General features: G+C 41.9%; 2 protein-coding genes across 2 annotated transcripts; both read left to right on the top strand.

Moving 5' to 3' along the window:
* Positions 1-302: 302 nt before the first annotated feature.
* On the top strand, positions 303-4,357 carry zgc:153675 (uncharacterized protein LOC768179 homolog). The gene is made up of 3 exons (XM_053868626.1): positions 303-529; positions 2,186-2,273; positions 3,514-4,357. The coding sequence occupies exons 1-3, from the start codon at positions 521-523 to the stop codon at positions 3,798-3,800; spliced, it is 384 nt and encodes a 127-aa protein (XP_053724601.1). The 5' UTR covers positions 303-520; the 3' UTR covers positions 3,801-4,357.
* Positions 4,358-5,652: 1,295 nt separating this feature from the next.
* On the top strand, positions 5,653-11,769 carry hgh1 (HGH1 homolog (S. cerevisiae)). Its single transcript, XM_053868293.1, has 10 exons — positions 5,653-5,778; positions 5,992-6,101; positions 6,184-6,322; positions 6,393-6,530; positions 6,792-6,943; positions 7,013-7,113; positions 8,091-8,189; positions 8,273-8,364; positions 8,427-8,549; positions 8,871-11,769. The coding sequence occupies exons 2-10, from the start codon at positions 5,992-5,994 to the stop codon at positions 9,054-9,056; spliced, it is 1,140 nt and encodes a 379-aa protein (XP_053724268.1). The 5' UTR covers positions 5,653-5,778; the 3' UTR covers positions 9,057-11,769.
* The last annotated feature ends 1,506 nt before the right edge of the window (positions 11,770-13,275 follow it).

A 13,275-nucleotide genomic window follows, 5' to 3' on the forward strand; every position in this document is an offset into this window, starting at 1 on the left:
TGTGGGTAAACAACACGTAACAACCTGTCAAGTGAAATTTGTGTAACATTTATTTTGGCAACCTTCAACGGAAATGAAAATCATGTGTTTATGTTAACACTGTTTGAGCCTTATGTATTATTAAATGTGTATTTCGAACTTGACTTGAAGTTGTTAAATGTCACTAAGTGTGTAGGTAATTTCACATTTAAGTTCTAAACGCAGCATACCGGCATTTATGTTGAAAGAGTTGAACGGAAGTGCAGTGTGTGTGCGTATGCGTGTGTGTGTGCATGTCTGTGCATGTAAGTGTGTAAGTGACTGTGTGTGTATCTGCAGGCGCCACGTCGGCAGAACCGACAGGCTGAGGAGAATCTGCTGCCGAAGAAGAAGAAGTGAGACAGTGAAGCGATAAAAGTGTCTAAAAGTAAACCGGCCGAAGAAGAGAGTCGCTGAAGCTTCACTCTTCCACAGCTGCGTTTTCTCCAGGAGAGATAGCCTCAACTCAAGCTGCAGCAGCCTCAGGTGTGTCGCTGGAACAATGGTGAAGGTGAGGACCTTAAATGTTTTCCAAAACCATCTTCATTTGACCGTTTCCCATTCATATTTGTAGTGCAAATAGTTGAAAAAAAAATTATTACAGTTACAGGCTGTTCGTTCATGAAACCCCTTTCTTAGCTATAGATTTTAAGTTCTGGTGCTCGGGGGGAAAATATGAAAAATGTTAACAATTTAGCCATATTGTCTGTATGATCACACGATACACAGCTCAAAATTGGTTGAAATTTATTATTTGTTTTTATTATATTATTCCACAGCTTTATATTCTCTAAACTATTAGATGTTCGAATACAAAAGTGTTATAGTTTGTCTTTAAAAATGTGAATTGAAAGTTACGTTAGTCATAGGCCACATACTAAAACATTATGTCGAGGCTACTGGGGCTTTTGTAAAATAAACGGTACCTTATAACGTGTTTGAAATATAATCGAAGTGACAAATAAGAAATAAAGATAAAAAGTTAAAATATAGTTTCGCCAGTTGCTTACATCAACTGTCAAGAAGCACAGTGTATCAAACCACTAATCTTGCGAGTTAAAAAAGTGAAATATAGATAAGCTGAAATCTTGCTGTCTGGATGAGCTTGGTTGCATGAGAAAGTTATGCAAGAGCAACAAACACACTCATGACTGAGCTTCTTTAATATCATTTGCACCGTGAAAAGTAGGTTTAGTAATGGAACTGGAAAACAGATTTTCTAAAATAATGTTTACGGTACGTAGAAATGTATGAAAATTACCAGGATTGTTAATCTTCTTTCCTTTGTGCATTCAAACATGAAGTCCAAAAAAAGAAGTGAGAAGGTCATGATAAAAAGTGTGTCGTCACTTGCAACAGAAGAAGCATGTGTCATTTGTAATGATGCAGATGTATGAGTGCAACTATTATCAGCTTTTCTATCAATTCATGTTCAGGAGGCTCTTTTTAAGATGATTGTACGCTGGGCTTGTTTGGTTTCCCATCCGAGAGTTCAGCAGGAACTGGATAAGCACACATGCTGAGCAAATCTGCTAGTTCTCGAAGTGGAGGACCTGATTGGTTGTGATCTTTGTTAAAGAGCATAACCGTCATGCCAGATAGCCCCTCTGGGTTTCGCTTGACTTGGCTATCATTGGTGATGTTCATGTGGGTCAGTGTGCTGGCACTGTTGCGTCAGGAAGGCCCATCATTATGACCCGTTTGGAAAAATCACATTTCCTGTCCCGTGTCCAAAATATGGTTTTAATCTTGGAATAAAAGTTAACTTCAACCTTTTGCACTGCAGCATATTACAGGCACAATCATCTTCTATTTCTTGTATATATGTTTTCTATTGTTTAGCAAATTCCTTGTATGCTGCCAACATACATGGCGAGTAAAGCTGCTTCTGATTTTTCCAATCCCGGAAACATCAACAGGACTAAACAGTGGAAGATGTATGTCGTTAATCTGTTTTGTATCCATAGTTTCCGCAATCACTTTTAAACCCCTTCATGTCCTCCCGAGCATGGACTCGCAGTGTCCCTAAAAGTAGCCTTCAGTGTCCCGGCTGACTGTTCTTGAGGTTCCGTGGTGTCTGGCGCGCAGCAGATCTTAAAACCACTTTTCAGAAAGTCTTGACTGAGAGTCTTTGGCCATGGATGTAAATGTTTACTGTTATCCACAGAACGTCAACAGCATAAGCGTGGAGCCGCAGCCCGGGACCAGCCTGGCCACAGATGAGGCAGAACCCACCTACAGTCCGTCTGTGGATGGTAGGTGTCTCCCCACTCTCCCCAGATGGGATGTCAGTGGGGAACATTGTGCAATCCGTGCTCAGATGTTGCCAGCTATTTCAGAAGCCCGTGTCCAGGGAATACTGTGTTTGTTTGTGTCACTGTGGTGACAAATCCGACCTATTTGTGTCTCAGTTCGTATAAGCTTTGTAAAAACCCTCCTCCAACCAAGGGACGTTTGAACTGCCTCACCTCTACCTTTTCATTAACAAGTTAATGACAACTCCTCAGCCTTCATTGGTGGTTTCAGGTGCCGTTTCACTGATTATTAATCATTTCTTTGGCACTGCAGATCAGCAATGTTATTGTCCATCCATGTTCCACACCATGATCGCAACCCTCTACATGACTCTGAGCAAGAGACTTGGATTCTCTTTCTAAAATTTAAGATGACATTGCCATCGGTGAGGGACCTGAAGCCAGTCCCCTAAACTAAAGGAAAAGTTTGGTTTTCCAGATTTAGTTTACATTTTAAAGTAGTAAAATGTTTAAATGTTTGATTGACAGCATCTAAATCAATAATGGTTTCTTCTTGGGTCTGTGTTGTAGTTGCCATCTCTCCCACCCTCACACTCCAACATGCATTGTTCTTGTTTTTCTGTTTTATGACAGTAAAGTAGAGCGTGTCAAGACGGTGTCTCCTGCTGCTCTAGTTTTACTTCATTTGTTGAGAAGCAAAAAAAAAACACACAGCTACAACCTAGATAAGCAGCTGTGCTTAACAGAGATAACTGGGGTAAATGTCACTTATGAAGTTTTTTTTTGTTTGTTTTTTTTCATAGTGCTGTACATGTATGAAGGCAAATGCATCTTCCATAGTTGTTCAAAGAGGCAGCTATATTTGCAGGGAGCACTCGTGTCCTGGCTCTGGATCTTTATCAGTCTGTGTGTCTGATGCTACATTGAAGAGACTATGTAAACACAAACGTATGCAAAGATGCCGGGGGTAGAGGTGGTGAAAACATTTCAGGGGTCTGGGATCAAATCAGAGTAATGTGTGAGACGAGGTGAATAAGTGGGTACTGGCAGGGTGGAATGGGAGTAGTAGCTCCTTAAACGGAGGGTTCATAGAGCGGTAGTGAGAGCTGCGCTGTGGAAGGGTTTCGAGACACAAAGACAGGAAACAGCAGGTTTTCTTTAGGGGTGATGAGAAAGAAGAAGATAAGAAGTGTGAACCTGTATCATCGTGTCGACTGAAGTTGAGTCTGTCTGTTTCCAGACTCCGGTAAGGACCATGCAGCACCGGCTCCTGGTATGGTGTGGCGAGTGACTGGAGGCCTCTTCAATGTGACCAAAGGGGTGGTGGGAGCAGCGGTCGGGGGAGTGGCCTGGGTCGGGGGCAAGAGTCTGGAGATCACCAAATCAGCTGTGACCACTGTGCCTTCAATGGGGGTGGGGCTGGTGAAAGGCGGGGTGTCCGCTGTGGCTGGCGGCGTCTCGTCGGTGGGCTCCACAGTCGCCAACAAGGTGCCCTTCACAGCCAAGAGGAAAGACAAGGCTGAGTGAAGATGTTTCTGAAGACACACCCTTCCTGAGCCAAATGAAGCAGCCAGCAGCTTCACTCTGACTGTCACTTAAGTCCACGGTGCCTCCAATGACTTTCTTGGAACAGATTTCAGCTCAGTTTTAAATTTTGACTCCACAACTGTCCCAACAAAGTCATCATTCCAGCGGGACCCTTTGGATCCAGCTCCATGTGTGCTGCAAAGACTGGAGTCCACATCAGCACGTGGCAGACTTGATGAACCTTTGTTGACACAGAAGCTCCACGCATCCTGCTCCTCCTTACATCCGCACACACCCGGTGACCTCTGAACGAGGCTATTTTAGCTTTTTGTTTGTTTGAACAGAATAAATCATTATGTATAATAAATCAAATGTTTTTACGCTGCAGCTCTACAAAGTTTTCGTGGTGGATATAAAAGTGAATTTGTTAAATTGAGTCAAACTGCTCTTTAATGCTGATGCCCATATATACATATATGCGCAATATCAACATGTCAATGCAACAGCTGCAGTGAGTGGGACTTTTTGAGCGTCAATGTTTGTTATAATAAAGTAGATTGCTGTAAGTTATTTGCTTGAATGTATGTCTTTTTGGACGAAGTTAAGGAGAACACACATAATCGTCATTCCCTGAGGCGAGATTCAAACTGACGACCCTCTGGCTCTGACACACCTTTTTGCTATAACAGCAAGTCAGCCTCCTCCACTTAAACATATTTTGATCCTCCTCATCTCCATGTTCTCATGTATGACTTCCATTCACCTGTCGGTTACTATGTCTCTTTCTCCTGTGGATCTCCATCATCCACATTCTTCAACCGAAACGTCCTTGGTTAAGGTGAAATTGGTCCTATGTAATGTCTTAAGAGGCAAAGGGAAAGACTAAAGAAGTCCAACTTGGCCACGACTTTGTGATTAGATCGACAATGTATGCTTCAGACATAAGTTCTTGAAAACCAAATCCAGCCCTCAAGCCCTTCTATGGGGCCTGATATAGCTATTTAGGTCTTTGGCGGTTCCAAAATAGTTTGTTAGGGGCTGACAAAGGTTAGGCCAATTTCTTGCAAGCAGATATTATAAATGTTGAATATTGACTTGTCTTGTCTGAGGCAGAATGGTTGGTGAACCACACGACCAGTCTCCAAATCCCTTCCGCCATCACTGGTGAACAAAACCCCAAGATATTTAAACTTCTCCACTTGGAAAGGAAAAGCAATAAATCATCCTGCTTAGATTCATGTTTAAATGCCAGTCTAGACTCAATAAATGGGCCTATTCTGCCTGTGGCCTTGACTGATATAACATCTTGGCCTCATGTGTGGATGAATTGGACTCATTTGGGCTTCAAATTATGCTCTCATGAGACAGAGCTCCACTTATGCAAGTAAAAATTGTGTAAAGACTGCTCTGGCAATTCTATCAGGGATGTACTTTCATTTATTTTTCAATTAAAAAAAGGTCTGAGATTACTTCTGGTCTTGTCTCCAGTCCACAATCTCAGGCTGACCTTTTCTTTCTTCTTACTTTACAGCAGGGGAGATCAATGTAAAGAAAAATCCAACTTAAGAATCACAACAAAATGGATTAAATGTATTTATTTTAAATTTTCTTTTATTTATAAGTTGGCCATTTGATCATTCTAAAAATTATCATCACCAAAGAGCAGATCCCTCACACTACTGATCGCATATTCATTCATTCAGTTTAGATTTTATCAAATTGTGTTTGGAGTACATTAATTTTAAAGAAGAGGCGATTCTGAACTTAGACAATAGTCAATACAGTAGGTTACGGAAGGGGGCAGCAGAGTGCAGTCAAATCTTTAACTAGCAGAAGAAGACTGACCTGAAGTAGGCGGAGCTACCAGTTCCTGTTGCAATATTCACGTGTGCTGAGACTTGAACAGTCTAAAAAAACATTATAAAGTACGCAATTGAAGGGCGTTATGAAAGACTGTTTGCCATAGGTGAAAGCAAAGGTAACTCTTTGTTTTGTTTTACTTTATGTGGATAATTCGGCGTTTTGTTAAATTCTGATTGTTAGCCTGAACGTGTCTGCTTTGAGATATAGTTCATTTCATTTATGGGAAATACTTAACCACAATAAATTTACGACACACAGAGTGAGTTTGAAATAATCGCCGTGATCATATTGTACAGGCCTCAAATGCAATTGTCCTATGTGTCCAAAGATGCTGAGTGATTCTGAGGCTGCTGAGCTTCTCTCCTTCCTGACCACTGACACAAGACCTGATGTCAAAGGTCATGCCACGGAATACTTACTTGGAGTATCCGGCAGCAGGTGCGGAGAGGGTTCATTGTTGAGTGTTTTTGGCCCATAGAATTTTATAGATAGATCTTGTTTCTTTGTGTTTTTTTTTCAGAGATGGCTGCCGTTTTCTCCGCACCAAACCAGAGCTTCTTGTTGCCCTCTTTGCATTGACATCAGATCCCTCTATCGCCATTGTCAAGGACTGCTTCCTCACCTTCATCAACCTGTCTGCGGACGAGACTCTACACAAGGTGAGGGATGATCAAGCAACATTAAGTCATAATTGTTGGACACATTTTTAAACCTATCTTATTTGTTCAGGTTCTTTTGTCTGATGTCAAAGTTCTACCAACATGTCTGAAGAACCTGGTCGATCCGAAGTATATTTTTGCAGATCAGATATGTACCATGCTGTCCAACCTAACTCGCCATGTAAACACTTGCCGGACTGTGTTCAAGGTACCAGACTAACATTGATAATCGCTTCATTCATTCACCCGCATCATCCAGATGTAAACACGGCCAGTCTTGCCGGAACTTTACCTAAATTTCCCTGTGACTATGGTGTGCATGAACTGTTGTCAGATATTGTGAATTATCAAAACAGAGTGGTTTGATCTTCATTTACTCGTAAAAATAACAACACTGTATTTATATAGCTCAAAATGACCCCTAAAAGAGGCACCGTGTGTTGATGAATGAGTTGGTATTGTTCTGCAGGAGCTGCAGGAGCGAGGGGGTCTGGCTCAGCTTGTGGAACTTCTATGCACCGAAGGCTACAACAAGAAAGCTAATTTCCACTACATAGGTCCTCTTCTGTCCAACCTCACTCAACTGCCTGAGGCAAGAACTTACCTGATGGACAAGGAGAGGTTCTGAAAAATTCATGTGTTTGTGTTCTTTCATCCTGGTGAGATGCTGAAAGGCTTGTTGTGTCGCAGGTGTGTCATCCAGCGGTTGCTGCCCTTCACCCAATTCCAGGATTCAGTGGTGAGACGTGGAGGGGTCATAGGAACGCTACGCAACTGTTGCTTTGACCATGGTAAGATGATCTAGAGATGGAGGTTTCAGGCGTATATCAAATCTGATCCACACCACTGTCAATGTATCTAAAGCTGCTGTCTATATTCAGTTGAGAGCGTGTTAGTCCCAAATCGCGAGATTTAAAAAAGATGATTGTTCTGATCTTACAGTCAGTGAACATCTTTATTCATTGTGCTTTATTTTTGTTGAAATCGTCCATCCATCCTCAACCGCTTATCCATTGCTCAGTCACGGGGACGTGCCAAACACCCGTCTCCCGGGAAACCTCCACCAGCTCTGACTGGGGGATCCCGAGATGCTCTCAGGCCGGTGTCTATGGGGCATCCTCTACTCAGAGTGTCTCCCGAGTGACAGAACTTCTCACCTTTCCTGTAAGGGATACTCCCGCCACCTGTTGGAGAAAACAAATTTCAGCCACTTGTGTCAGGGTTCTCATTCTTTCGGTCATGAGGTGAGGTTCGGGATGAAGATTGATCGGTCAAAGGAGAGCTTTGCCTTTTGGCTCAGCCCTCTCTTGCACACAACAGTGTGGTAGACAGTGACGGCAATGGTGTCCCTGCTGCGCTTAGTCCATCACTGGTGAACAAAACCCCAAGATATTTAAACTTCTCCACTTGAAGCAGGACCTCATTCCCCACCCAGAGGGAGCACCCAATTCTTTTCCGGTTGAGAACCTTGGCCTTGGACTTAGAGGTGCCGATCCTCATTCCGGCCACTTCTCACTCGGGTGCAAAGCTACAACAGCAAATCATTTGCAAATACCGGTGACTGGATCCTCAGGCAACCAAATTGCAATATTAATTCTCTTAAATCAGATGATCAAAACTTGCTGCACTAATAATGACCAGTAAATGATTACTGCAATAACTTTTCAAAATGCCATTGATGACTGTAGATGATTTAATGAACTAAACAATTTGAACTAAACAATGTCTTGTCTGCTGTCCCAGTAACTGAGTAAAAACTGTCCCACAGCTCATCATGAGTGGCTGCTAAGTGACTCGGTGGACATCCTGACATTTCTCCTGCTCCCTCTGGCTGGTCCTGAGGAGCTCAGCGAGGAGGAGAATGAAGGTATTTGTTCATCAGTGAACCTTTCACTGTGCAGTGACTCAGTTGATGTTTGCCTCACAATAGTGCACCTCTGAATGTTCCAGGTCTTCCAGTGGACCTCCAGTACCTCCCTGAGGACAAGAAGCGAGAAGAAGACCCTGATATCAGGAAGATGCTGCTGGAGACGCTTCTGCTGGTGAGGATGCGTATTATCTGAAGAAAGCTCATCCACATTCACACTTTTTTCACGGCGTTCAGCTGACTGCCACCAAAGTTGGACGACAGACCCTGAAAGAGAAGAATGTTTATCCCATAATGCGGGAGTTCCACCACTGGGAGAAGGATGCCCACGTTGTTGCTGCCTGTGAAAAAGTCGTGCAGGTATGAAGCGTAACTTCATTGTGCTGGAATGTTTGGAAGGATTCAGTGATGTATGGTTTAAAGACAATTTTATTTTATGTATGAATGTAAACATTTAACTAGATCAAACATATAAAAACAAATTCTAATTTATTGATTAAACTGCTTTATGCAATAAATCCTCAACGTGGTACAGTGTTATCTCACACATACATGAGCATGGTGAAGATAAACAAGGTTCTTCAGGACACCTACAAGACCCAGAAAATCAGAGAGAGACTGGTCCATTATAGCTGGCCCTTGCATAAACTTAAACTCCTTACAACTGGTCTGAAACTGCAGGTGCTGATAGGTGACGAACCAGAACAAGGGATGGAAAACCTGATGGAGGTGGACATTCCCCCAGACGTGGAGGTAAAACTAAACGAAGCATACCTTAAAGAACAGCAGGACCTTGAGAAACAAGAAGAGGAGCTGAGGAAGGAGCAGAGCAGCGAGCCAGAGGAGAAGAAACCCAGAGTAGACTGATGGAGAGGAGAAGGAAACCTTGTGAACTTCACACACAAATTCTGGGATAGTGTCACAGATACAAATATCAAAACTACATGTACCTTTTCATTCATTTATTGTGCATCTTAAACACACACAAACACGCATTCATCTGCACATACTCCTATGGACAATTTAGAGTCATCAATTAACCTCTGTTTTTGGACTGTGGGAGGAAAACATCACAAGCATCATTCATATAGCCCATGGAAAGGACCATCGCTCACTGAAGCTGGTGATTTTCTCGCTGTCGGTCCTCATGAATGTGTAAATTCACAATGTGTTTCAATGTTCTGTAGTGCAGCTTGTCACCTGATCCCACCTGGGTCTCAGAACGGTGGCTGAGGACTGAGTGATCAAGCCAAGATAGGTTTTCTTTTGAGGATGGCAGGTTCGAAGTATTCTGTAGTCTGACTCTGGTACGTTTGACGAGGAACAATTAACAGTGTTGACAGGCTGGAAATGTCATTGCCAGGTAAGAAAATGTGTATTGCTATGGTTGGCCACTGAGGGGCGCCCAACACCCAAACGTGTACTGTGGCGTTGCTCCAAACTTGCTGAGCTGAATAATTGTCGGTGAGGTTCTCAACTGAAAAATAAACGGCTATATTTGAATACGCAAGTATTGAGTATTTCCACATTCAAAACAAAGTGTCCTCGACAATGTGAGGATGATGTCAGCGAATGTGAGATTTTGCCATATCTGTGCAACAGGGTTGTCAGTGCGAGGTAGACCAAATAAAACAGGAAGTGTTCTCAAGTGAGTTTCTTCTTTACAAGACTTCATCATTTTGGATTTGTACTTCTGCATAGTTTGTGATCAAAGTGTAATTTGAAGTTTTTTTCCTGGTTGTGCGTGTTGTTTGTGCCTGATGTCTTTTTCCGTTTGCCTGCCTCGATTCAAGGTCATGTCCAGAATATAAATACAAAAGTCTGTGGGACTGAGGACATATGTGTCTTTGGTCTACTGATAACCTGTAACTTGTTTGGTCCCCAGTGAGTGCGGTGAAAGTACTAAGTTCTCAGACTCCACCTCAGGTTAGCTGGCAAATACACAATGTAGTGTTCTTCTGACCTGAGCTAAACATTTGTTCTCATTGTCATTCATCCCTGCATTTTTTTAATTCACAGGTTTTGGACAGAATGTTTTGTGATGTTTATCAATGCAACTTGAATGGAATGCATGTTTTAGCCTGGACATGTTTGATGAGCTTAACTGATAAATATTGTTGACGCAGGCCTTTGAATTGAGATATAAATACTTCTGTCATTGATCAACTCATCGCAGGCGTGTTGCAACTTGACTCTAGTCACACCTCTGGACTTGGGAGGGTTCATCCATAACTGTCTTGACTAGAACTGCAGCTTACTCTGGACCTCTTAAACCCGAAGAAAGACTACACTGACTGGATACTCGGCTCCAGGATAGTGTGATCCACAGCAAACATGACAAACAAACAGCAGCATATTCGCCGAAGACGTGGAATAAGTGAAGTTAGTAGGTCATTGTGCCCCTGACAGCCAATCAGAAGCGTCAGTTTCCTGTTTCACTTCCTCGTTTGTACACCAACTACGTGACTGACGCGTCGGACGGTTAAAAGACCAGCTGTTACATGTAAATGACGCTTTTAACTTCAACCCCTTAACACGTGCAAACTAATTCAAAAAATACCAGCTGGAGGTTCTTGACATTTGATTTGAAAATTAACTATAAAACAAAAATAAATGAGATTATTTGTTTAATTTTGTATTCTTTGAAAGCTTTGTTTATTGATTTTTCACACCAGTCAATCAAAACAGTTCATTGGATGAACTGTCCAATTTCCCCAACATGGGATGAATACAGGCCATCTAATCTATATTAAAAAGTGATTTTTAAAACGTTGCAAAAACAAACATAAAAGACACAGAATTGACTGACTAGCACTAGGACCACACACATTTGCACACAACCGCTCGGAAATTATGAGAACTGTTCTTCACTCTGCTCCTTTTCAATCTCTATAATAGAGGAAATAGTGACTAAGTTGTATGTAATGTATCAATAATGAAGCTATGTGATGTTGTAGTTTTCCAAATCTCAGTCTAACTTAAGGCTTTTCCAATGTATTAAAGGAGATTGAAATATTTATTAATTAAAAATGTTAACACAAAGGACTAAAACTTAATGCACAACACTAAGAATATGAACAGTACCATGAAACAGATGTATATTGGCAAGGGTTTTACCATTTTTAACCCTAACGTTGCTTCCTTGTTTTTGAAAATGCAGTATAAGGAGTTAAAGGTATTATTCAGTTTATAGTTTAATTGAAAAATACGTGCTATCATGGGAAACTGTTATGACCAAAAGGTGTAATAATAATAATAATAATAATGATGATAATAATAATACATTGAATTGCATTACAAGAATTCTATAATAAATATTGTATTGGATATTGTAAAACGTTCAAGTAAAACTAAGTGGTGTGCTCGCCTTGTCCTCCCCTGAAAGACCGAGGTCAGTCATAAGTCAGAGACTGTGTGTAGATCTGTTGCTTGTTTATACTTTGTAAAGGAGTACATCAGTCAGAGCTGCCAACCATGACCATGAAATATGAATACAGTCTTTCACGTGACTCGTCTCTGGTGCTTCCTGAACACAAAACACAGCTGGTAGAACCACTATCAACCACCGGTAAATCTGAATCACTTGTTCCCCCGTTCCTAAATTTATCACAAAGGTGATGACCACTTTTTGAATTTTTTTTTAATAATACATACTGTTCTTGTATAAATACATGTCAAGCAGCAACCTGTTTTGGACACAATACACTTGTCAATCTACTGCCTGAAATGAATTGAACAGTTGAGTCACTGAGCAACACACAGCCAGTGGAATGTGTGTGAGAGAGAATGTGTGAGTGTGTGTGTAGAAGACTCTCAGTAGTGTGAAACATTCACCACAAGGCTGAAAGCCAGCGAGCGTTGAGCTCATGCAGCAGAATAAAAACAACTCCTCAGCCCTCCCCCTCTTCTTGAATCAAGCTTCTCTCCTGAGTGTGTACTTGTGTGTGCAAGTGGTGTAGATGTGTGCGTGTCAGGTCAGTGGAGCAGCAGGAAGCAGATCACACAGACTGTAAATGGAAACAGCTCACTCTTGACAGAAACACTCAGATCAGTGAGAGCGCCGAGACTTGCAGCTGGTCTCTTCAGGGGACTTTAAAACGGATCAATTCTGCTAAAGGTTGTCTGCAGTATTCAAAGTCATTTCATGCATCACAAAAGATACTATTATCATTATGAACCCATCACAATAGCAAATTGACAATCAACACCCTGTTAGTAGTGGCAGTAGTCACTACTATCACATCTGAACATCGATCTAACTTTGTGATTTTACAATCTTATTTATGTGCACTCACAGGACAATCCCACGATCAGCTCACACTGCACAAGTCCGCATAATCATATCCTTCAACACAGCACTATGTGTCAGACTGAGTGATCACACCGAGCTGTTTGTGCTGTGTGTGTCTTGGACTTGAATTGTAGCTGCCATCTTTTGCCATTTTTAGTGCCCAAATTTAAGGTCCAGCTCAATTATTCTTTTAGCTAAGTTTTGGCTCAGTGAAGAGGTGAAATGAGTCTCCAGCCCCTGCCCCTATCATCTTTGGATTCGCTGAGGTACCCCACAAACCTGAGGTGCCAAATAAATGTTCCCAGCTCTCACATTTTATTCATGGTTGCAGCAGTTCATGTCTCTAGCTTGTATTTTTACCCATTTGATTCCCAAAAACATTTGAAATCATGGGGGACAAAAGTGGTAAATGATTAATGTGACCGGAAGAAACCTTTCTTGATGTCTCCAGATGAAGATTTTGTGTGTAGCTTTTCACTTTACGCTTCATATCAGTTATAACAGTTAGTCCCAGTGCTGTACTCTAATAGGCTGCGATCAGAGCCCAACAACCAGGACTCCACCTTCCAAGCAGGCTGGCTGTACTTTTCCACTCCAAACTGAGTTCACCATCCTTCTCCCTCAGCTCCTCCTCCTCCAGCTTTTTCAGTCCTCTTCAGAACACCCCCATCCCTCCTCTTCGGGGATCGTTAAACTGCGACAGCACTAGGATGTCGGTGGGTTTGGTTGTAAACAAACTGGTGAAATTTTCCCAGCATGCCTCATGAGTTTTTCTGTATCACAAAACTATGCCCT

Source organism: Synchiropus splendidus, chromosome 6, assembly GCF_027744825.2.
Source record: "Synchiropus splendidus isolate RoL2022-P1 chromosome 6, RoL_Sspl_1.0, whole genome shotgun sequence".
Lineage (NCBI taxonomy): Eukaryota > Metazoa > Chordata > Actinopteri > Syngnathiformes > Callionymidae > Synchiropus > Synchiropus splendidus.